Below are 24,445 nucleotides of genomic sequence, written 5' to 3'. Positions count from 1 at the left end.
TACGTATAATTTTTCAAAAATAGGGAGGAAAATTCAGTACAATTACACCAACAACTCCAATTTAATATGGCTAATTTGTCTATGAAGCTCATTAGCTTGGGGTTTCTCTCGGGAAATTTATTCTTTTGCAGAGATAATTTCATTTCAAATAAATTTATCACATCAATAGTACCATGAATCCATAAAAACATTGGGCAACAAGGATTAGACAAGCTTTGCACAAAAGCACCATAAACTAGACTAGCCTCACAACAGATCCACAATGATACTTGTGTACCCAAAATTTTTCACAGAGCCATAATTTTTGTTTCATTTTAACCCACACAGAAAACACAAAGAAAGATGCCAAGATATAACACCTTACATAACAAATGATCCTAGTTATTGTCTGAAGCAAACAACTAGCATAATCAATTTATAAAATCATATATTGAGAGCAACAGAGTAAACTCTTGATAAAATGAAGTCATCGTGACCGAAAAATCAGCACTTTCTAATATTTAATTATGTATTTTCAAGAATTTTAATAAATCTTACCAAAATTTTACTTTGGTTTTTCTATCATCACTTGCCTTTAAGGAATCATTTTGAATGTTATTGGATGTTATCTGTCTGTGAACTTTCTTCAATAAATGCTTCAGTAGAGTAAAAGACATATTATCAAAAACTCATTTTCTTACCTCATGTTATTTAATCTACGATTTCCACAGCATCGGTATTCTCCCATAATTTAAATATATAATAAAGAGAGCATATATGGTCCTATTGTATATGTATAATAAATGAAGTTTCAAAACCCTAGGTCTGGCACAAAAAATATATCAGTACAAAAAAAAAAGGTTCACTCCTATTCAATGACAGATAACACCCCAGTGATGAAAATATTTTAAGTCCAAAGTTGCATCAACAATATATTTCAGTTTCAGTATTTATCAGCTTTCCTAATGGAAGAAAAAAAAAGGCACGAGTTCATAAGGCACACGCATGGATAACGCAGCCAAGCCCTACCCCTATCACAGGGTCATAAAACCTTGAATGCTCTGAGCAAGAAATAAACCAGGAGGGACGTTACAGTTTTTACCACAAAGGAATTATTTCCTAGTGAAGGGGACAGCTGATACCACGGAAATCAATTCTACTGTTTTTTTCTTTTCTTCATTTTGTGATCCCTCTACCCATAGTTGTCCACTGTAGGTAATTGGGCATCCCTATCCCCAGCAGGTTAATCAACTTGAATGAAAGGTTGAAATTGAATGAAGGATGAAAATTGCATCCCAAGAGGTAACTAAGGTTGGCATCGAAGTCCGTGCACTACCAAAGATGTAAGGATTTTATGAGCATGATGTCTTTCCACCTTGTCCGTCCTACATCTGCCGCCAGTTGTTTCACGTAATTTCCATCTTACAGTCTTTCTATTCAATGCCAGATACCATTTAAATACACAGATTAAAAAAATACCTTTGTAAATGTATTGTTATTTATAGTTTTGCTGTCAAGTTTTTCACCCTGAAACGTCAGAACAAATATATTTTTTTTCCTGGAGACTGAGGTCAGATTTTTCAATTTAAAAAAAATGGAATTTTCTGAACTTTGTGCTTATCAATATATACGCAAATTTGTCAGTCATGCACTTACCATAGGATTTTCGTCAGGAGCAACAGTTTTGCTTCAAATTATCAACTATTTGTATTATAATGCTTTGTAAAATCGAGAGTTTACTGCACTTTGAAGCATAATGCAGAAGTGAATGATGAAAAAGAAGAAAATAAGAGATGAAATGAGCAAATGGACGCAGAAATAAGCTAAACGTGGCAAACTATCAAGAAAAAAATAATAAGTTTCAATTTATACACAATGAACTACCAAAGCAAATACGACCTACTGACTTTAAGAAATCCATCCCTACCATATCATTCACTCAATGATTTTAATTCTCATGTCACACTCACCTTCAGTGGTTAGGGTTTCAGTGTTTCTCCCCTTTCCTATTGGAAGAAAAAAAAAAAGGTACGAGTCCATAAGGCATATGCATGGATTGTTACTTAAAGCAATACAATGTAAGTAGAGAGACACTGCTAAAGGCTTTATAGGATTTGCTGTTCATCACCAAATGGTCCTAAAAAAGAAAAATATCTTGTGCACATTTAGAGGAGCTAGGAAGTTATGAACAGCATCAACATGAAGTTGGGCAGTAGTAAACATTAAGACATATGCCCATTTACAACAAAATTGGTCAAGATATAAAAAATTGTAAACAGCAAAATGGATAAAAACAGGGGCATCACATAAACATTTATTAACTAAAGTCAAACATGCACTACACGCATGCAATAATCAAGAAATAAATACTGTTTTAATTTAAATTTATTTCCAAATGTTGGCTACACAAGTCAATAATGAAAACATCAGCAATGTAAGTACAGTGGAACCCCGATTTATCGTTCCCGCATTAATCGTTTTCCCGCATTCATCGTTCACCGCTCCTGGTCCCAAATTAAGTTCCATAAAGACAATGTAATTTTTTCCCGCATCTATCGTTCCCCGAAGTATCGTTTTCCCGCATTGATCATTTGAAGATTGCGGTCCCATCGTATAATTTTCCCGCATTCATCGTTTGACAAAAATAAGACGAAGTGTTTACAACGTGTTGTTTATGGCTAATAACGACAGACACAAAGTTTGAATCTTCCCCAGGAGATTGAAATACGATAGGGAGAAGCTGAGTGCCGTGGGATAGTCACATTATCGCATTTCCCAAGATCCGGTATTCCCCTCCATTCAGCACTCGCCTCTCCCCATCCGAAGCGTACCTCTTCTACGAAATAAAAAAAAAGGTTCCAGCTCGAGCAGGGATCGTATTACGAAGACCTTAGCTTCGAAAGAAAATATCAAGTTACTCGAGAACAAAAGAAACCTTTTTCACGCTTCCCCCTTTCTCGACCGCTGACTTTTTTTTTTAGCTGACTCGCTTCAAAGATCCCCATCTCTGGAGGTCAACTGCTGCATGAATCACCGATTAGCCCAAAAGGTGTGTAAAAATGAATTTCGGCAATTGGTATTATACTTTTATTAGATTGAGTTATTAGTGATGTGCACGTAATTAAAAAAAGAATGATACCAAACACGACGTATTTATAACGTTATTTAACCATTTTAAGCAAGGAAATAGTTGGAATAATAAGATGGTGATTTCTGGCAAATATCGATATCCTCGCAGCTGATAGTGAGCTTCACGGCAGTTGATGCGGATTTTTTTCGAAAACAGGGCGTCTGGTTACAATTTACGAGTTATGCTACAAGTCTCACCTGTCTGAGGTGCTAACGAAGCGATGTCTTCTCAGGATATTTTGTTTCTCCCTACTAGCAATCTGAATTCATCTGCTCATCTAGAGCTACGCTACTTATTGTTACAAATGAGTGGGTAAGCTGCCTTCTCCATAGAATAAAAAAATTTGCGCAGTCTTATGGTCATGCTTCACCCTCTGCAGTAAGTCCTGCTTACGCCGTACGCGATAGCATTAGTGCCGAACTTCACCTCGTCAGAGTGATTCCGTACTTTCCAGGGTGGGTTGACTTAAAGCCGGCGAGTGTTTTCCGTGTGGGTTCAATAGAGTCCGGTTTCATTTTTATTAGTTTTATTCTTATTCGTCTTCGGACCATGGCCCTTCCGAAGACACAAGTGAGAACTTTAAAAGATAGACTGAAAATAATTGAAGACGAAGAAAAGAATCCGGGCTAGAAATGCGTGAATATTACAGCACGCCTCGGTATGTCCGCTAGTACATGACGGCAGGGGTCGGGGTAGAGCGAGATATCCATGGTGAAAAGCAAGAAGTGGGATGAAGCCGAGGATTAGGTGGGCGTGCCGCTGACGATTAACGCCACATTGCCTCAATCATATTAAAAATTTAATTGCAAGAAAGGAACATTTCAAATAATAAACTATTTTTGGCCTTCTTGATACATCCTATAACCAATCACTGCGACGGCGAAATCAGTTGTTTGAGGCATAACACGCACATTTCTCTCGTAAATACGTGTACTTGAAATGGCATTTGATGGATAAGAGTTTTTACATCGGACAGAAATGCATAATAGCAGTGAAAATTCCGAGTGGAGTAAAACATTTTTTTAGCAAGGCGGCATGTTCCTTCAGGATATTTGAAAGAGGTATAATCCGAATCAACAATATGACCTTAGTGTTTCGATACAGGAATAATATTCCTGTAATAAGCTAATATCTTTTTTGAATCCATTAATGAATGTCACAATTCGCAAAAATCCAGCGTTTCCTGGGACATAGGCAACCCGGACAAACTTTCCCGCATTTATCGTTTACCCGCATTCATCGTTTTTTTCATCCATCCCCTTGAAAAACAATAAATCGAGGTTCCACTGTACTCATCCAACCACGTACATATAGAAGAAGAAATTTTTTATAGGAAATCCAAGGGTGGAGAGTGACTTGAGAAACTATACTCCCTCACTCATCACAATACCGAAATTCAATGCTGCCTAAAATGCACTTTAAACTGCATAAATTTTCAATATAGGATAACTTCCATTTAATGTTTCTAAAGGAATTAGACAAAAAAATCACAAAACAGTACATTTGGTTCTGTAATTTAGATCATCAGTCTATCATTCCCTAAAAAATTCTGCACAGGGACTGGTCAAGTTTTCCTGAGTGATACATCTCTGCCACATGAAACCTTTTTTTTTGAAAGTTTTAAATAAAATTCTAAGAATTTTTAAAGCACTAATGTTACAGTCATGTTATTTTATAAACTATAAAATTTTAGAGGAGTTCTGAGTTAAATATGGGTTGGCTTCACTTTTTTACCTGTTCCTACTCTGGTTCATTACACCAAACATGCTGACAACTCTCCATTGAAATGAAGTTGCTAATTTAAGAGTCAGTCGCTTGATATTCCAGCACCCACACTATATACCATTATTGCCAACAGGCATGTGATGGGAAATATAGAGAAATGTTGCAATGTCTCATTAAACTAATATTAAGAACTTCCACCACACCCTGCTGCACATAATACAAGATATTTCTAGTATACTTTTATAATAAAAGGGTTTAATGTTGAAATTTAAAGAAGACTAAACATGATGTAGGCCAAGGTATTTACTCTGACTCTTAAAAATTCCAAACTATGACCACACATTCCCAAATAATTCACATAAATTTCCTCTTTTTGCCGATTCAAGCATGATGCTTGGATTTTGAGGTTTCCCATGGTCAGTAGACACCCTGATAATGTTTCATTGTTCCCACTATCAATGGACCACTTCTTTTTCTTACTCATTCCTACGCAATCCTTTCCTGATTGTGCTAGCCGATTGTTGGTTTATTAACTAACAAAATAATGGCTGTATTGATAAGGGCTAACAGCTAAATTCCCAAGCTATCACTTACTAGAATGAGAACTAGTTTGGAATTTTTAAGAGTCAGAGTAAATACCTTGGCCTACATCATGTTTAGTCTTCTTTACTAACCCACGTTATCCATAGTGAGAAGGAGCGAGACATAGAATCTCACTCAACGAAGCTGCTAAGCGACGTGAATACCAACATCAACACAATGGCTGAGGACCAGCAAGAGATAGAATCTGATTCAAGGAAGCTGCAAGGCGACATGGTTCCTAATCCACAAGGTAACGACATCATCTCCACGGACAAAGACTCCTGGAAGACGCAGCGTAATAGGAAGAAGCGCAATTTCTTTACCGTCGGTCGAGGTGAGTCCAAAAAAGATGAATTAGGTGGTCTCCGAGCCGCTAAGAGAACTATTTTCATGTATGTTGGACGCTTGGCCAATGATACTACAACTGACGAAGTGATCAAACATGTGAATGACAAATTCAGTGTACAATGTGTATCATGTGAGAAGATTGCCGGCAAAAGTGCTTACGGCGCCTTCAAAATTGGCATTGACTACGATGATTACACGAAATTGTCGAACCCTAATTTATGGCCAAATGGTGTGATAGTGAATAAATTCCTGAAACCTAAATCTGTCCCGGATACTGCTTGACTAGGCCCCGCTGTGCATATTAGTGGAATAAACGATAGTCTCCGTGATGAATCTTACACAAAAGGTTATCAAACTGTGAATACTAGTGCTCTGAAAGTAATGCACCTTAATATCCAATGTTTACGTCATAAATTGAATGTTTTAGAACTATTTTTATTTGACCATCAGCCTGATGTTGTTTGTATTTCCGAACATTGGCTAAACATGGATGAAATTCAATTTATTAGCATCGAGGGCTATAAACTAGCCTCATACTTTTGTAGATCGCAACACAGAAGTGGTGGTGTACTGATTTTTGTTAAAGCTGTTCTCTATTTTCGTAACTTTAATTTAAATAATCGTACTTTGGAGATGGACTTTGAAGGTTGTGTGACGTTGCTGACATATGGAGATATGGTCATATCAATAATGTGCATCTACAGGTCGCCGGGAGGTGATTTTTCTGTCTTCATGGATCGCCTTCTTCAAGTCTTGCCTGCTCTAATTAAAATTGCAACTTATGCCATTGTTTGTGGTGATTTTAATATTGATATGAACTGTGATTCTACAAACAAGAAATATCTGGTAGATAGCTTACTGACTTTTAACCTAACACCCACAATAAGTGAACCCACTAGAGTTACTAGTTCCTCTTCAACAATCATTGATAACATTTTTTCCACTATACCTCCTTCCAGATGTTCTAATGTGGACGTAGACTTCTCAGATCACAGAGCTCAGTTTTCCATGTACCATGTCCGTGGCGACCCCAATTGTAATCACAATGTGATTCAATATAAAAGGTGCTATTCACATCAAGCTCAAATTGAATTTCAAAATTTACTCAAGGAGCAATCCTGGGACTGTGTTTTTACTGATGTCGCTTTTGATGTAAAATTTAGTAATTTTCTTGACACATTTTTGTACTGTTTTAATGTCTGCTTCCCTAAGAAAGCTATGAAATCCCCTGGGCCTCAAAAAACAAAGTGCAAGTGGGTTACTCATGAAATCAGGACTTCATCTGAAAAATTGAAACGAGTATTCCATGAGCTAAAAGCAAACAACTCGGAGTCCCAAAGGAAATACTATAAATCCATTAAGAAGATGCATATTGACCTAATTAGTGAGACCAAAAGAAAGTATAATATATCCATTATCAATTCGTCTAATCAGAAAAGTAGATCTGCTTGGGCACTAATTAAGAATGCCACCTCTTGCACAGACAGTGATAGGTCTAAAATCAAGGCCATTCATCATGACGACGCCATGGTCTCTGATTATAATGATATTGCAAATCTATTTAATCATAACTTCCTGACTTCCATCTGTGAACTTTTTAAGAATGTTAGCCAACAACAGACCAACAAGTCTTCGTCATTGCATCGGTCACATTATGACCATACAATCTTTCTTCAGCCCACTGATGTAAAAGAAATTGATACCATAATAGAAAAGATAAATAAAAAACACTCCGCAGGTTATGATGATATTCCATGCTCCTTATTAAAAGGCAATGCCAAATTGTCTGTGATCCATCCACTTGTGCATCTAATTAATGAATCTCTGTCACTTGGAATATTTCCCAATAGATTGAAAGTTGCTAAAGTCATCCCAGTATTGAAGGGTGGTGACCCACACAACATGAACAATTATAGACCTATATCTGTTCCCTCCCTGTTTTCTAAAATATTTGAACAAGTGATGTACAATAGATTACTCTCTTTCTTTAATAAATTTAAGATTCTAACGGATTCCCAGTTTGGTTTTATAAAAAATAGATCTACTGAAACAGCAATATATAAACTCCTGCATGATATCATCTTAGAACTTGATAAGCAGAATCATATAACAGGGGTGTTCTTTGACTTAAGGAAAGCATTTGATTCTGTTGATCATGAAATACTGCTGAGGAAACTTCAGATGTATGGAGTCTCTGGAATTGCCAATCAGTGGTTAAAATCCTTTTTAAGTGAAAGATCACAAGTGGTACAGATTTACTCTACTGAGTCATATACTAATATAACTTCTACTCCCTTAGCAATTTTCAGAGGTGTTCCCCAAGGATCTATTTTGGGCCCCCTCCTTTTTCTCGTCTACATAAATGACCTTCCAAAGTACTTCGACTGTGGTTCAGTGTACATATATGCTGATGACACAACCCACCTTACCTCTAATAAGCACTTAGACTCTACGGTAGTCCAAAGAAACATAAATTCTATGAGTGACTGGTGCAATGATAATAGGGTATTTATAAATAATGATAAATCAACTTTCATTCAATTTCATACCTATCAAAGAAAGATCACTTCTTCTCCTCTCCTAAGGTTAAATGGATCCTCCCTTATTTCCTCTTCTGTGACTAAATTTTTAGGTTTATATATTCATGAGTCACTATCTTGGGAATTTCATGTTGATAAACTGTCTACAAAGGTGTCCAGTGGCTGTTACCTACTTAGAAGAATTGTCCCTCTGGTTGATACTGCTACTGCACTCTCAGTCTATTATGCATATATCCATAGTCGATTGATGTATGGGATTGCAGTATGGGGCCATTCCCACCATTCTACTCGTCTTTTTAGGCTCCAGAAATGGGCCATTAGAATAATAAAAAACATTCCTAGGCGAAGCAGCTGCAAGCCCTATTTCAAATCCTTAAGGATTCTTACGCTACCTTGCCTATACATTTTTTCTGCAATTACCTTTGTTCAACAAAATAAGCAGTTTTACAGTCTCAAAACCAATGCTGATATCCACAACTATAACACAAGGGGTTGTAGTGATTTAAGAGTTACTGTACATAAATCAACCATGTTCAGCAAAAACCCCATATATGCTGGGTCAAAATATTTCAAATGTTTACCTCTAAAGATTAAACAGCTAGATTCATTCTCCAAATTCAAAGGTCAACTTTATCAGTATTTATGTGACAATCCCTGTTATTCAGTGGATGAATTTATGTCTTTATAACCTGTCTTTTGAAAATGTTACTTTTATGTTTATGTCTGTACCTATCCTTCTCGCCTTAAATATTATTTTTTAATGCCTCATGTATGTACTATTCTTGTGACTTGTTCCATACGTGGCTCAGACACGTCTCTGGGAACCAATAAAAATATTATTATTATTATTATTATATTATTATTATTACTCAAAATAAGAAAAACTAAATTACCAACACAATAGCTCCAAAAACCCAAATTTCATTAATATTAATGATTTACGAAAGCTTAAAATATACCTGCTTAATCTATTAAAGCTATAAGACCAATTAATAGATGAAGATGATATTTCATGGAATTTCCGTGAGTTAAACATGATAAAAGAAACTACTTTATACTTTTCCCACAAAGTTTTTTAATTATTACTGATTTCAACAACAATGTGTCACTTTCAAGGGGGGAGAGCCAACTAAAATAATAATTTCATGCAAGGCTTTTATGCATTTCCATTGAGGAGTAGGGGAAAGCTAAAGCCGATAGGGAGAGAGCATTTACAATAGGGGCAAAGAGGGTGGTGTCAAAGAAGAGGTGAAGGGGGAAGGTAAAAAGTAGTTTCTTTTGACGTGTGGACACTTTCACACTAGCTCACAGAATGACATATATGTCACCAGGCCCCCAGTTTCTCATGCAGCAAGCGAATTTTTCTGTCCAAAAGCAACCAAAGCACAATAAAGCAGAAGGAACTAAAATGCTCAAAGCTGAGAGATTTAAATGATAAATACCAGTGCTGTCAGATCCTCCTCCTTCCGGACTTCCACTTGAATACATTGTAGCTAACTTTCCATCAAGAACAAAACGAAACCAGCCATTACTCCCATTGGAGAGCTCCAGTGCTGCTGCTTCACTCCACACGTACAGGCAGTCTCTCCCACGACATACACACCATTCCCTCCAATGATATGCTCGGCCTGGTAGGATCTCCTTGGCATCATCCAAAGCAGATTCCTCCACTTCACCAGATTCACTATGCTGCTGACATAACAAAATGGTTACAAATCAGATAATAGAAAAATTACCTTCAAGACATTTCCCTTTCACTGTTGATTAGCCACCCTCAATGGCTACGCAAAAACTACTACCGGCTGATTTATCAGGCCAACTTTCCACAGTACTAATAACAATATGATTTTTATTTTTCCCTGTATGACAATAATAATGAACCCCCTTCATTCATCCATAGTTTTAAGTCCAAAATATATTTTTAATACTGGGAATAAATCTAAAGTCATTAGCGTAAGTTGAGGTATTAAAGTTGTGTACTAGAAATAATTAAAAATCTGAAAATTGCAAACTTCCTGAAAAACAATCTTGGCACACTTTGCATACGCCACTACAATGGTCTGTTTTAGGCTGCTCCCTAACTATTCAAGAGGACATGTATAATAGCTAGTTATCAAATGCTAGCAAAATAACAAAGCACATGGCGATCGAAATGACTACTCTAATGAACGATTTATGCCCCTGATCCAATTCTCACTTATCAGCAGGGGTTTTCTCTATAAAAATAAAACCTGAGAACTCCCATCCCCCAGTCACCTTTGTGACAAGCATAAAAATGGGTGAACAACATCAAAAAGACTAGCCACCAACTCACTATGGCAGAGTTGAAGGTAGGAGTTTCGTGGATCAATGGGGCTCCACTGTACCTTAGTAGTCACATACCAACAATATGTAGAAGCAGGAAAATATTAAGAAATGCCACTAAAAAGACTCATATTAAACAAAACCTTTAAAGATTCCCACATACTTCAGCAGTAACTTCACAATTTTACACAACCTACAGTGAAACCTCGATAAAACGAGACCCCATGGTGATCAAATAAACACTCACTATGGTGAATTGTCACTTTACAGGGGGTGGAGCAAATAATAGCCAATAAACCTATTGTCAACACTTGTGTAGGATCAGGACTGGTGCAGCGACGGAAACATTTCTATCCGATAAACTTAAGCATAAATCCACACAAAAGGCGATGTTTATTGCACCAATAAATTTCCTTACCTTAATAACAAACTAGCCATTCAATTTATTAGCGCAGTACTAGAGATGTGCGAATAGTATTCGCGAATACTCGAATACCTCGAATACTAGAAAGTATTCGATATTCGAGGTCTCGAATAGTTATGCGAAAAGTACCGCCTCGAATACCTCGAATACTTTGAATTTCGCGTTGTACACTGTCGCACGCACGTCCTTGGTAGTTGACTCGGAAAAATGTAGAGAAATCGAGTCTTTTACTGCATGCGGTGCCGTTTTAGGCAAGTTGACAAACTACATCAAATTCGTGGGTTAGAGCGGTGAAGAGAGTTCGACGTGGGGAACCTAAATTGATCCGGGTGAAAAAATCCGAAAATCCCCGGTTTCCCCCACCAGGAAAACCTCAGTGCCGTGGGATAGTAACTACGTAGCACAATTCCCAAAATCCGCTTCCCCCTCCATCCATCAGCCCTCGGCCCCTCCTCCAACGCTTTCCTCCTCTTCGAAATCAAACAAAAGGCCCCAGCTCGCGCAGGTTTTGTATAAATGAGACGAAGTGTTTACTTTGTGCCATTTATGGCTAATTAGGACAGGCACTTAGTTTGAATCTTTTCCAGGAGATGAAACTACCATAGGGAGAAACTCAGTGCCGTGGGATAGTAACATTGGCGCATTTCCCACGATCTGCTATCCCCCTCCATTCAGCACTCGCCTCACCCACTCTGACGCTTTCCTCTTCTCCGAAATCAAACAAAAGGTCCTTGCTCGTGCAAGGATCGTATTACGAAGACCTTAGCTTCGAAAAAGATATCAAGTTACACGAGAACAATAAAGACGTGTCTCACGCCCCCCTTTTCTAACCCACTGACCTTTTTCTGCCTACCTGCTTCGAAGTTCCCCATTTCTGGAGGTCAACTGCTGCATGAATCACCTATTAGCCCAAAAGGTGTCTAACAATGACTTTCGGCAATTGATATTACACCTTTGTTGGATTGAAATATTAGTAATGTGCGCGTAATTTAAAAAAGAACAAGACCAAACGTGACGCATTTCTGACTGTATTTAAGCATTTTACGCGAGGAAATAAATGACAAAATAGGACGGAGACTTGGCTTTCTGGAGAGACTCGATATGAGCAGCAGAGCTTCTCGGAAGTTGAGCGGTATTTTTTTCCGAACACATATATCAAGTTACAATTTATGAGTGGTGCTATAAATCTTTATTGTTACAGTCCCAGACGAAGGGATATTTTCTCAGGATATTTGGTTTCTCCCTGATAGCAATTCCAATTCATCTTCTTATCTCGTGAGAACTCCCAAAGATGGACTGAAAATAATTGAAGAAATCCAGTGGAGAAGAGCTTGTATTTTACAAAATGCCTCAGGTTGTCAGCTAGCACTTGGCAGCAGGAGTGGGGGTAAAGCGATGTTAGTTGAATTAATTATATGCCCAATTGTTTCCATAAAATTAAAATATTCCATTAATCAGCTTAATTCCTGTTCGAATCCTTTAAAGGAAATCAAAATTACTCCCCAAAATCTTGTGTTGCCTGCTGCATAGGCAACCGAGTCGAACATTCCAGCATTCATCGTTTAGTATTCGAGGTATTCGAAATTCGATGTATTCGAATATTCGAGCAATGATTTAATATTCGAGTTATCTGCTATTCGACCCATCTCTACGCAGTACTGAATGAAAATCATACAAAGAATTGCTTTTTCACTCATTATCCCAATGCACAACCGACGAAGCCACTTTTCTATATACTTCGTGCATTTACGCGAGCAATCCATTATTTTGGTATTTTCCACTGAAAGTTCCAACAATTACTGATAAAACTGTATCGCCATTATTAAATGCCTTCAATGCATTGGTGTATGTTTAATGTTAATGTATGTTTTGAGGAAGTTATGTGAAATAATGTATCGCATTTGTTTCTGCAGACAAAAACAGTGAAAGGTGGTAGAATGATCCTGCTTCGGGAGACTTTATTATTCAAACTACTTTGGATTCCTTCTTTTCCTATCACCAATAACTGAATGAACTGCTTTCATTTAAATGACATGCACTTGCAATACTTTCCAAATATTTAATGCAATGGTCAATATCCCTTAAAATTTTAACTTCTTTCCCATATAATAAGTCTTCACATCTAACAAGTCTTCAAACTTCCATCCTTTGAAAAACTTCTCTAAGAGTTCTATAGTAAACACCCTACACAAAATTTCATCATTCCCACGCATACTAGGTAATTAAAGACGTCAAAATGAACTGGGCAGTTTTTCATTCCAGTGATATCTTGATCAGGGTCTTTCCCATTATTATTACATGATTTTAATTTTTTTAAGCATTGAACAACACAAATTGTAAAAATAACTTACATTTTCTCCTTTCCTTGTATCTAGAGATTCTTCTGGTCCAGCCAGCTGCATTACTTTGCAAAATATACCTAAGCGAGCAAAATGATCCAAGAAGATATCCTGTGCCTTTATCATTAGATCTTGTATTATTTGCAAAACAACAAGATGACCATCTTCATCCTCCTGTGAAAAATCAAGATTTATTTAAGTTTCTTAAACATTTTAGAATCAAATTAGGTAGGTTAGACTTAACTGGTAAATGAATTAAGTTAAGGTAACCAAAAGGAAAAAATTATGACACTGCAAAATATTGTATGCATTAATTTTTGGGAAAATTTGTGAACTGGTCTGGTGGTAACATGTGAAGATGTGAAATTTTCAAAAAAAAAAACTTGAATGCCATGAACACAGCATGTCTTGCGGCTATGTAAGTTTCGTAGCAATATGAGACCTGGTCCTCAAAAGGCAACAAAATCCACAGGAGAAGATGACAAAGGTAGCTTACATAATTACAGCATTTTTTCAAATTGGGGGATCCTGGATTCATTTCAGGTCAAATACAAATGAATTTCATCAGTGGATTTTTGCACTTCAAGTGATATAAATAGTTTCTTTAATACTACAATAAACAACTGTCAAGATATAGAAAAACATTACTCTTCATTTGTTTACAAATGTATGCTCACACTCAGAAATGATAAGAATAAATATGAATTAAATTAAAATACTTGAGATACTGGAATAAAGAAAAAGATTCATAGAGCTCTCATCGAAATTGCATACAGTCGGAAACAAATTTGCGTGCTAGACATAATATTATTTCAATTTTTCTTAAGTTTTCTTAACCCTCATAGTGCTTCCTTGAGTACAAGCAAGAAATGCAGAAGGAAATTTTATAAAATGAAGAACCTTATAAAAAAAAACACTATGCAGGTAATGTTTATACATCCATCAGCATTTTTAACATTATATAAGTTAAACTAGCAAATAATACATTGCCCGAAATAAATTTAATTACTGCAGTTTTATTAAGTTACAAACAATGCAGAAGCTGGTATAATGGGCTACCATATTATGAGTGTTAGTTTGTAAATCCCCAGAGTTTTACTTCACACACAAATGCAAAATAAGCTATTATTTTATCCCATATAATTCAACTAAGTTATATTATAACAATATAAAAAAAACTCCATCATGGACTCACTTCATTATCCAAGACTGCAGCAAGGACCTCCACCAGCATAGTGCCAAAATTATAAGTAGGAGATTCGGGACTGCAAGCCTCATTTAATAATGATGGTTGGATATAGTGGACCATCTTCTTAATAAGACTTAAACTTGCTTTCCTATAAATATGTAAAATATATTGGAGTATAGGGTCATGTATTTAACAAAAAACAATGAACCGAAAAGAAAATACACACAGAAAAAGTCAAATGTTCATTATACCTGACTGAAGATAGCATTGTACTTTGGAATGTGTTACAGAATACAGGTAGTAACCGCCTCAAGTAGATTGGAGCCATTTCAGGATCTCCTCGGGGTTCCGTACTTCCTTCTTCTTCTCCTCCAGTCTCATTTGAGTCAGCTTTCTTCTCCACAGGAATCATCCACTCTCCTAGAAATATTTGTCAGCAAATTTACTTTACCATCATTATTTGAATGCATTTATCTTGCTTAACTATTTATTCAAACCACTGCAAGGGTCCTATGTACAACAGTTATTACCAGGTGACTGTAATATAGCTGCAACTTCCCTATGGCCTTCATCATTTCTCTCTCGGGCTTTATCTAATGGTGTCTTTCCATCCTCGTCCCGCAAGTCTGGGTTTGCACCATGACGAAGTAAAACTTTTGCAATAGCAGGCCTACCAAAACATGCAGCATAGTGGAGTGAAGATGACCTTTGGCCTGATAAAGATAAAGAATGTAGGTGATATCTTATTATCATTTAAACAATATAAATAATTACTCCAAGTAACACTACATTTAGGACTACAGAAAAACCACCATAATTAAATTAATTTGCTTGGAAACAGACTTTCACTGATTTCACTGTTTCACAGTCAAGTACCAACTTACAAAGGTCAAAAATTAACCCTCACACTGCTAGCCTTCTTGAGTTACTAGCAAAAAATGCCGAGGGCAATTTAATAAAATGCAAGAAAAAATATGAAACTATTTTATTGCACATCCAAATGCAATTTTTTCAATTATTCACTTTTAACTAGTTAATATGATAAATTTAACAGTCTGAAAAATAAATGCAATTATTGCAGTCCCATAAATATGACAATATATACAATAAGAGCCGATAAATCAGACCACTGTACTTTTTGTCTGAGATGCAAAAGCTATCATATCAGCTTTCCCCACCAACAAGGTTAATGAATCAGTTACAGATGCCTCAGCAAAACCATAATGAAATTAAAATCAATGCTCCTCACCTTTGTTCACATCAGCTCCACGGTCACACAAAAATTCAACCATCTCCTGAGTACCAAAAGCAGATGCCCAGTTGAGTAAGGTTTGACCGACATCATCCATGAAGTTCACCTCTACTCCTCCTGAATCAATTGCTTCGACCAGGGCATCAGTATCCTTGCTACGAATGCAGTCTATTAACTGACGGTGGGTCTTCTCTCCAGCTCCATCCAATCGACGTAAGCGTGGCAGCTGACCACTACCACTGGTACCCAGCCCACCAGTAAGAACTGTCACTCCAGTTCCAGTGGGTAAATGTACACCAGATCCACTCTTTGAAGAAAGGGCTTTACGGCCCTCAAAGAGAAGAACAAGGAGGAGATCGACAAGACGCATGGAATCCAAACAGCACCTGAACATAAAGTAACATAAATATGACTCAGAATATCCTACAATAAGCAGGATTACGAACTAGATAATTCACCACCACCCTTATAGCTACATTGTAAAAATATTATTTTAAAAGGCCACATAAGATGAATGGCATCAAGAGCATGCAATAAGAAATCATACATTCTGTGCTGATGGCAAGACATCATCCTAACAACTTGAATTAAAGGAAAAGCAACTTGTAATAGGGAAGGGATTTCAGGGTTCCATAAAATCCACTGGCTGAAGATTTGACCCATTACTGTTCGAAATACACAAATAACAAGGTCAAGAACGGGAACAGTTCCCAATGTTACATCAAAACTATGATAAGAATTCACTATTCACTAAAAATGACTCTCACCTCTCATCACCTTTCAAAGCCTTCTCGATTGCATCGGGAAGTTCAGACCTCAGCAGATCCTTGAATAAAAAAATTATATATTACATGATATATTCACCTCAATTACATTAAGCCAGATGCTATTTGCATCATCCATTCCAGCTTAAGTATGTTAAAGCACCATATTAGAAAACAAATAAATTAATTACAAAGTTCATAAGACTTGAATGGAGCTTCATAATAACGAACCTATAGACAACTTTTTTAACATGACAATAATACATATAATTTACTTTCACTGCCTCTTAATAAAAATGAATTATGAAAATCTTTCACAAATATTTTTTTCTAATGACTCACAATTCTCCTGCAGATTATGAATTCCACTTAAATGTAGCCAACTAGATGTGTACCTTTTCACAGAATCAAATACCCCATTATCTCTCCTTGAAAATACAGCGAACTCATAATAGGTCTCTGGACTAAATTTTAATGCCCCTTCAAATACTAACTAAAAATCGTAAACTATTGTAAAATTGTTATAAATGCCTATTTAATGTATTTTCTTTTGAGAAATGACCGTAACAGTTCCACAAAACGCACCCACTTCAAATCGTAATGCCATTGGCCAGCCGGAAAATGATGTCAGCTCATGCAATCGTGTGGGAAATATCAGTGGCATTGCGCACTGTCACCAAATTTCTCGGTTTATTTAATGACTGTAAGTAAGGTTTTATTTCTTGTATATCTTTCGCAGGTTTTATTGTAAAAAACAAATGCCACGGAACCTGGTTTCACCAAGGCTGACTCCAGGAACTTGCCAAAAATTACAACAGCAGCAATGTTTATTTACAAAAGCAACAGCAATTGCTACATACATGCTGAAAGCCAGGGAGGGAAGATGCATAGGCATGGGAATATAATATTACTGGCTCTTGTAAAATACTTATTAAATGTGTTTATGAAATTTAACAATGAAATTCCATTTATTAGAGTCGGACGAGAAGATTACGCTGACGACGCCATTGGTTGTGTGCAAATTATGCACAATCAAAACGAATGTATCGTTCGAGCTCGTGTGTGCCCCGAGCACAAATAAGACCTATTATGTGGAGGCATGAGTTATTGAGGAGGACGGTGAGGTGGAAGTTAAGAGCCTTTCCTGCAATGATTGCATAGCTAGTTCTGACAGCAGTTCCAGTATTATGTAAGCAGGATGGATGAGGCAGATACTTTGTGGAGATCCATTATGGGATATGGAGTGAAACACTTTGCACTTTCCACATAAGAATTTATTACACTAGAGTCGACATGTTTCGCTGCACAGCAGCATTATCAAGACTATGTCAAACATGTCTCAAAAGTGTTTCACTTCATATCTTATGTAAGCAGGGCTGGACAAAATTGAAACGCACAATACCTGTAACTTGGGTGTTGGAAAACTAAAACAGTATTTGAAACACTTTTTGAAATAAAAAAAAACATTTGTGTGGAAACTAAGAGATCTTAAAAAATATTTTACCTGTTTTTGCTCATAGTGTCGGACAGAGATCCCCTCGAAATGGATAAAGCCAGCAAGTGAAAAATCTTTCCACTGGTGAAGATGAGTAGGTACTATAGGATTGTGTCAAATCTGATAAACACTGTGCTTATATTAGAATTCATTTTCTTCATTCATTCAAATTCGTCGGCACTTTCTCATCCAAACCAATCTTCGTTCTACGTCTTGGGGAACCTTATGAAAATATTTATTTGGAGCATTTCTAGTCGTATTTCTGCACTTAGGCACAATACAGTACTTGAAGCTACACTTCGACATGTCAAGGAATAACTAGGACACGAAAAATATGGCGTAATAACCACAATATCTCCACTGTAAACTTCAATAATGTGCACGATCAAGTTGGTTAAGAACAACACTATTGTATGAGCTGATGTCATTCAAGATGGCGGCGGTGCAAATTACGTTTCTCTTTGATGGCTGGTAAGACGTATTTTAAATACTCATAATAAAAAATAGATGACTTTACAGCCATATTGTTACAACTTTTAGCTTAATAATTACACCTACTTTTCAGAAACATCTTTACCTAAATAGGTGTTCAGAGACCTATTATCTGGGCTAATAAAGTGGAGCAGCACCAAAATAATCGAAAAACAAATTTGATCCAATCTATCACTTTTAAGAGGTTTCACCGCAACACTTTGAATTAGAGAAAGATTTTTTTCCTGGCAATTAAAATTTTGAAACAACATATCTCATAAAAATTACAGTCTACTTCACTCAACCTTATACCACACTTTGTCTTTCATAACACACACAACATATCCTAAAGCAAAGTATTTTCCATGGTTATGAAATTTATGAGTAAAACATCTTCCATATACTAGAAGACTTTCCATTATGTAATCAAACAAACCAAGGAAAAACGCGCCATATGTACATACATGGGTTATAGTAGGAGATCCTCTACACAGCGTTGAAAGCAAGCTTATAATAGTTGATACAGATGCACATGACTTAGTTTCAGATGCTGCTGTTGATGTATTGACCCCTGGAGTCCCTGTAAAAAAAGGCATTGTTAACTAACCGTGCAAAGCGTTGCAAATTCAGTCTGCATCCAATTAAAATGAGTAAAAGAACTATAGTATTAAATAAGACACTCTAATGACTGTCTATAATGTGAAGGCATTGCAATATTTCTTACCCATATCTTTTTCATTAGATGGGAAGCTATTTCTTAGTTAGCCTTCAAGTCATATGTCTTTCAATGTTTCCAGGTTGCCATTGTGTTAATGAGTTTTACTGACAACAGTTTATACAGTGTTCAAACTAGCGCCTTCACATCAAAATTATATTATCTAACAGTTGAATATGGAGCAAGAAAGGAAGGACCATCAATCCACAAACAGTTCAGCAAAAAGGCAGGAAGTACACAATGTTTAGGTGACCAAAACCCCAAAGCATCACCTTCAACCTGAAAATGCCAGTTGGGCAGCGGCAAAACTGTAGACTGTTAAAGTCAACAACAGAGTGAAAACCCAAAATCACAGAGAGAAAAGGTAGGAGGGACATTAATTTAATTAAATTCATTCCCCTATACTATTACATATCTGATTTTCTCCCTGTACCTCCAGATTTGAATTAAAATCTCTTTGATAATTTTCCTTTTCAGCTAAACCGAATGTCCATTTTCAAGAATAATTAAATTAAATGACATGCTAAAGAAAATTTATGGAATGAACAACTCAGATCTTTAACCCCTAACTTGTCTCATTCTACGCAAGCTTTCAGCAGCCAAATACACTAGAAGTCTGGTTTTACGAGTGCTCATAATCTCTCGGAAATTACTCGCAAAACGGAGCACTCGTTCTATCCAAAGGAATTGAATAAACCCACCCTTGTCCCATAACTGTTCGTATTTACAGTTTTTCTTTTGTTTCCATAATATTTAACGAAGTTAAACTGGTAGAAAGTCATTATTAGGCACAACGTAACTGAGTACCAACATATTTAAAGAAAGAAACGAGGGATTTTCAATTTACAAAAATAATAATTCTCCCAGTTTCGGTGATTTTATTCCCGTTCTTGTATTTTTTGATTGCCGAAGAAAGCTGTAAAACAGCGTAACAAGTCAGAATCATATGTTTGGTATCTGGTGGAATATTATGGATAATTTTGAGAAAACATCATACCGACAATATCAGTTTTGTCGAGTTTTTTAATGTTTAACCAGAACATCAGTCAGTTGAGAAAATTGGACGAAAGTTTCACTGAAATACGGCATGATTCGGTGGTCAAAGATATTTCTCCTCATTGGAAATGTAGTCAGCTTTCGTCTTTAACATCAGACCGTTTATGGGTAGTCCTGCAGACCTTTGTTGACTAAACCATTTGAATAGTGCCGATTCCATTTGAGGATGTTCCCATTGCCACAAATATTTTTGGCCGCTAGGTGTTCCTAGTTCGTTCACTACTGCACAAGTTTTGTCTTTCTTTAATACTGTGAACTACGTAAATGATGAGATAAAAAACCGCCTCTGGATATTTTCTTTAAAGTCCAGCTACTTTCGCACTCATCTATAATTTTAATGTCCAAATATTTATGTTTCCCCGATATGATGCACTCGCACAAACCAACTAACACTACTCCGCCCCTGAGACTAAGTACACTCCACCCCTCCATGCTAGTAAACTCCACATCTTATGCACACTCCAACTCTCCCATGCTGGGTGATTGGGTGCATCCAGTTGACAGGATGGCAGAAGTGGTAGAAGTTTTTCAATTGCTCTCTTCTGCTGAATGCTGAGACCCCATCTGCCTTGGATCATACTCAAAGGATCGGGTGCATTGAGTTCACCCCTCTATACAGTCTGGCCACGGAGGATTGTTCGAGGTCGGGTGTAAGATTAACAGGTAAGAAAGGGAAACGCCCACGTTACATGTAAACAAAATGCTCCTGTGAAGGAAGGGATGACGACTTTGACAGACTCTAAGGAACAATCCCTAATTTTAGTGATTCAAAGAAAGGGCTTATTTTGGTTTTTCAGGCTTTTTTCTTAGCTACAAATGCATGTGACAACATTATATGACTAGGTGAGGGTGTGAGGTGCATTTTGGGGGCAGTGATTGACTGCAAACCAGAAGGTAGTCTAATGGTTTTTTGGATAGCGATTGCAATGATATAAATATTTTACTTAATGTACAAAATCTTCAGCTCCTCCGAAAAAAATAACCCTGGGCGGTTAACATACCTACGACAAAAGCACCTCATGGGAACGGATTAGTGAAGAAGCATATGCCGTGTCGTAAAATTAGGAGCGGAATATTTTTTTGACATACAAGTCTGTATATAGGAGCTTATAATCATTGCCAAGAGATTCAAAGGATCTGGTGTAGGAAATAGCATTTTTTAATTGTGCTCGCATAGCTATGTACTAGGGTAGTAAGACAATGTCTTGATTGACCTATATTCCTATGCATAAATGAAACATCGAAATACACATCGCCGGATAGCATGCAGCGACAGGTAACGTTGCTTTAGCTTTCCATGAGTGGAAAGTCAATGTAAGGGTGCCGATCTAACTACGAAAATACGCTTTCAACTTCCTTACCTGACACGGGAAAAGATGGAGGGGGTTCCACTTCAATGTAAGTTCCCGTGCTCAAGACGAAGCCTATTGTAATATTATAGAAACAAAGCCAGCCAAAGAAGATGGGGGGAACTAATTCCCTCTCCCACTGTAATCTTTCTCCCATTCCCCTCCCACTGATAGCTGGGCGTAACAAAAGAAGAACGTAAAATAGGAGCACGCGGAGTGTACTCAAGGCCGTAAATCACAAAAATGCTTGGAGATAACTGGCTTTAGGTGTAATAGATCTGACACACACCTTGTATTTTTAGTTCAATAAACAGATAATACAAAACATAATAGTTAATGCTTGCTCAGCAGTGCATCACCCTCAAGAAATATCTGTCGTAAATCCAAGCGTACACAGTAGAAGGAATTTTTTGACCTCACTAAATCTGATTTATTTTACACATACAACATAGGCCATTTGGCAGTACAGACTGTCACTCGCAAAAATGCAATTCTCGTATGCCGTACTCGCAAAACTGGGCTACCTCAGTACATACTTCATACTTACTTCATGGCATGGAAAATGTTTACACAACCATTAACACTGGTATTTAACATTATTGTTGATTTCAAAGATACATGTCAAAAAAATACATCACTTCTTCTCACTATATACATATATCAGAAGTCAAATGGGTATTTTTCTCGTATGTTCTTTATCTAATTGTAACCTACATACCAGGTACAGCTCCTGTAGCTGTAGTTGGTCCTGCAGCATTGGAGAGCCTAGTCAAAAGCTCATTGACCAAACCATGTTCCGCCAATGGGGCTGGATCCACTCCACGACGAGTGAAACGGTCAGCTAGAGAAGCAAAGCAACGCAGAGCACCATCTGACACCTGATACAAATAAAGAAAAGAAAAACTAGTGAACAAATTTCATGATCAAACTCTTAATACAAAATACACTTTTGGATGACCAAAATAATATATATTACATGCTGGGAGACCAAGATATGCTTCAATTACATTTGCTTGCTACAGCAGCATCCTTCAAAAATTTTAGAAAAACATTCAATTTGATGTAAGTTGTGTGTTATACCATATTTTGCTATCACACACTTGTACGAGTAAAAATAGTAAAAGGGTATTAATTTTAAAATTAGCCTAGTACATAATTTTGTGAAATCATATGTTACAAAGAGCAAGCACAGTAATAACCAGTATTATGTCATACCATCCAATAATAAATATCAATACATAGTGGTGACTAAAAGGCAAATTTCACTGAAAATAATCAGTCCCGAGATTGAATGTTAGCTATAAGTAGAAATGTAACAGCTCTTCAAACTCACATGAGAGTCCTCATGCTTCAGCAAGGTGGAAAGAGATTCAACACATGGAGGTAGAGAGGTATCCTGTGGCTCAACCTTCGTACACAGCCTAGAAACCACAGCCATTGCTGAATGCAAGGTATCCTTGTGTGCACGCCAACCATTTTCCCTCACAAAAGATAGTACACATCCAAGGCCACCAGACTCAAATACAGCCCCAGCCTCCCTTGTACAGATCAGTTCTAATACCTAACAAAGATAAAAATGAGCAAGATATTCAACTATCTGATAGAATTTATCACTTACAAAATGAAGAAATTCAAATGTAAAACCACAAAAGTCTTCAATTACAGACACAAAACAAATCTACAGTGGTGGTTTTTCTTAGCAGAAGGAAAACCTGAAAGGGAATACTCCCTATCATTTGTATAGAATTAAGTCCATAGAGACATAAAAATACAACAACACTTCAATGAGATCACAATACATAAATTCCCAGTAAGAGTAATTTGATAAAACTTATGATAATTGTATAATTTTTGGAAAAGGATTGTATTTGAAAGAGACATTTTGGGTTGCATTAAAAAGTCGAATGTTACTTTTCTTAGTGGAAGTTATTAGAGAAGTTATTACTCTTGCCAAAAAATTTTCAATCTTTTTATCTTGTTGTTAAAAACGGTGCACCAACCTCCAATCAATTATTCCACATATTTAAAAAATAACATTAAAAATTCAGTACCGCCACAGACATTTCAAACATTGCATCATTCACATTTACAGACCTTGATGCACTGCTCCGCCAAATCCTTAGATGTACGAGATGCTAATTCAGCCACAACCAAGCGATTGCAAATGGCTTTCACGGCACCATCAGTTGCTATAATCCTCCTAGTGCATTCAGCTGATACATCAAGATAGTATGTGATTGCACGTGCTGTAACTTCTAAGACATTGTCTGGAGCACACTCATCAAGAAATATACGACAGAGAGCAGGCAGGAAGGCACGTGGAGGGCAACTGAAAAAGGAAAAATTGGGACAGGTTTGAAACATGAGTAAACACACATACCTAGCAATTAAACGGGAAGGTTAACCCCTTCGTTGGGGGCAGAAATTTCCTCATCTTTCACCTGGTGGGGAGCAAATCCACCGATTTTCGGAGATGCCGTTTTCGAAAAAAATTTATAGTAAAGCTATTGCACAAAAATGGCAATATACTTCAAATATATTGGTATAGAACCTCTGACAAAGCAAAAAACATGCAATGATGCATAAAGAATGAATATTCACGCCTTCTCCGCATAACATTGCGACGCGGCGGCACGTGCGACTATAGTCACGCTCCCCACATGGGGAGCGGAGTCCGCTTGCGACTATAGTCGCTCTCCCCAGTTAAGGGGTTAAATCACTCAACAAAAGTAATGAAGGATATATGGACGATGATAACATTAAAATCATGGGAAAAGCATTTT

At 36.9% G+C, this 24,445-nt stretch overlaps 1 protein-coding gene across 12 annotated transcripts in view; it reads right to left on the bottom strand.

Annotated features, from left to right (window-relative positions):
• LOC124157847 (E3 ubiquitin-protein ligase HECTD1) overlaps nt 1-24,445 on the bottom strand; it is a 111,909-nt gene that overhangs the window by 69,508 nt on the left and 17,956 nt on the right. For 7 of the 12 annotated variants that reach the window (XM_046532883.1, XM_046532886.1, XM_046532893.1 and 4 more), the window contains exons 4-15: nt 23,757-23,991; nt 22,996-23,223; nt 22,381-22,540; nt 19,007-19,122; nt 16,580-16,638; nt 15,810-16,198; nt 15,091-15,273; nt 14,812-14,980; nt 14,567-14,708; nt 13,384-13,545; nt 9,747-9,996; nt 1,950-1,985 (exon numbers count right to left, since the gene is read on the bottom strand). In XM_046532883.1, the coding sequence (XP_046388839.1) occupies nt 1,950-1,985; nt 9,747-9,996; nt 13,384-13,545; nt 14,567-14,708; nt 14,812-14,980; nt 15,091-15,273; nt 15,810-16,198; nt 16,580-16,638; nt 19,007-19,122; nt 22,381-22,540; nt 22,996-23,223; nt 23,757-23,991 (2,129 nt within the window). The remainder of the gene's footprint in view (nt 1-1,949; nt 1,986-9,746; nt 9,997-13,383; nt 13,546-14,566; nt 14,709-14,811; nt 14,981-15,090; nt 15,274-15,809; nt 16,199-16,579; nt 16,639-19,006; nt 19,123-22,380; nt 22,541-22,995; nt 23,224-23,756; nt 23,992-24,445) is intronic. The other 5 variants (XM_046532889.1, XM_046532894.1, XM_046532890.1 and 2 more) reach the window with 2 other exon arrangements.

Source organism: Ischnura elegans, chromosome 4 (genome assembly GCF_921293095.1).
Source record: "Ischnura elegans chromosome 4, ioIscEleg1.1, whole genome shotgun sequence".
In the NCBI taxonomy this organism is placed as follows: Eukaryota; Metazoa; Arthropoda; class Insecta; order Odonata; family Coenagrionidae; genus Ischnura; species Ischnura elegans.
The sequence above is the reverse complement of the archived record's forward strand: the minus strand, read 5'-3'. Positions and strand labels throughout refer to the sequence as shown.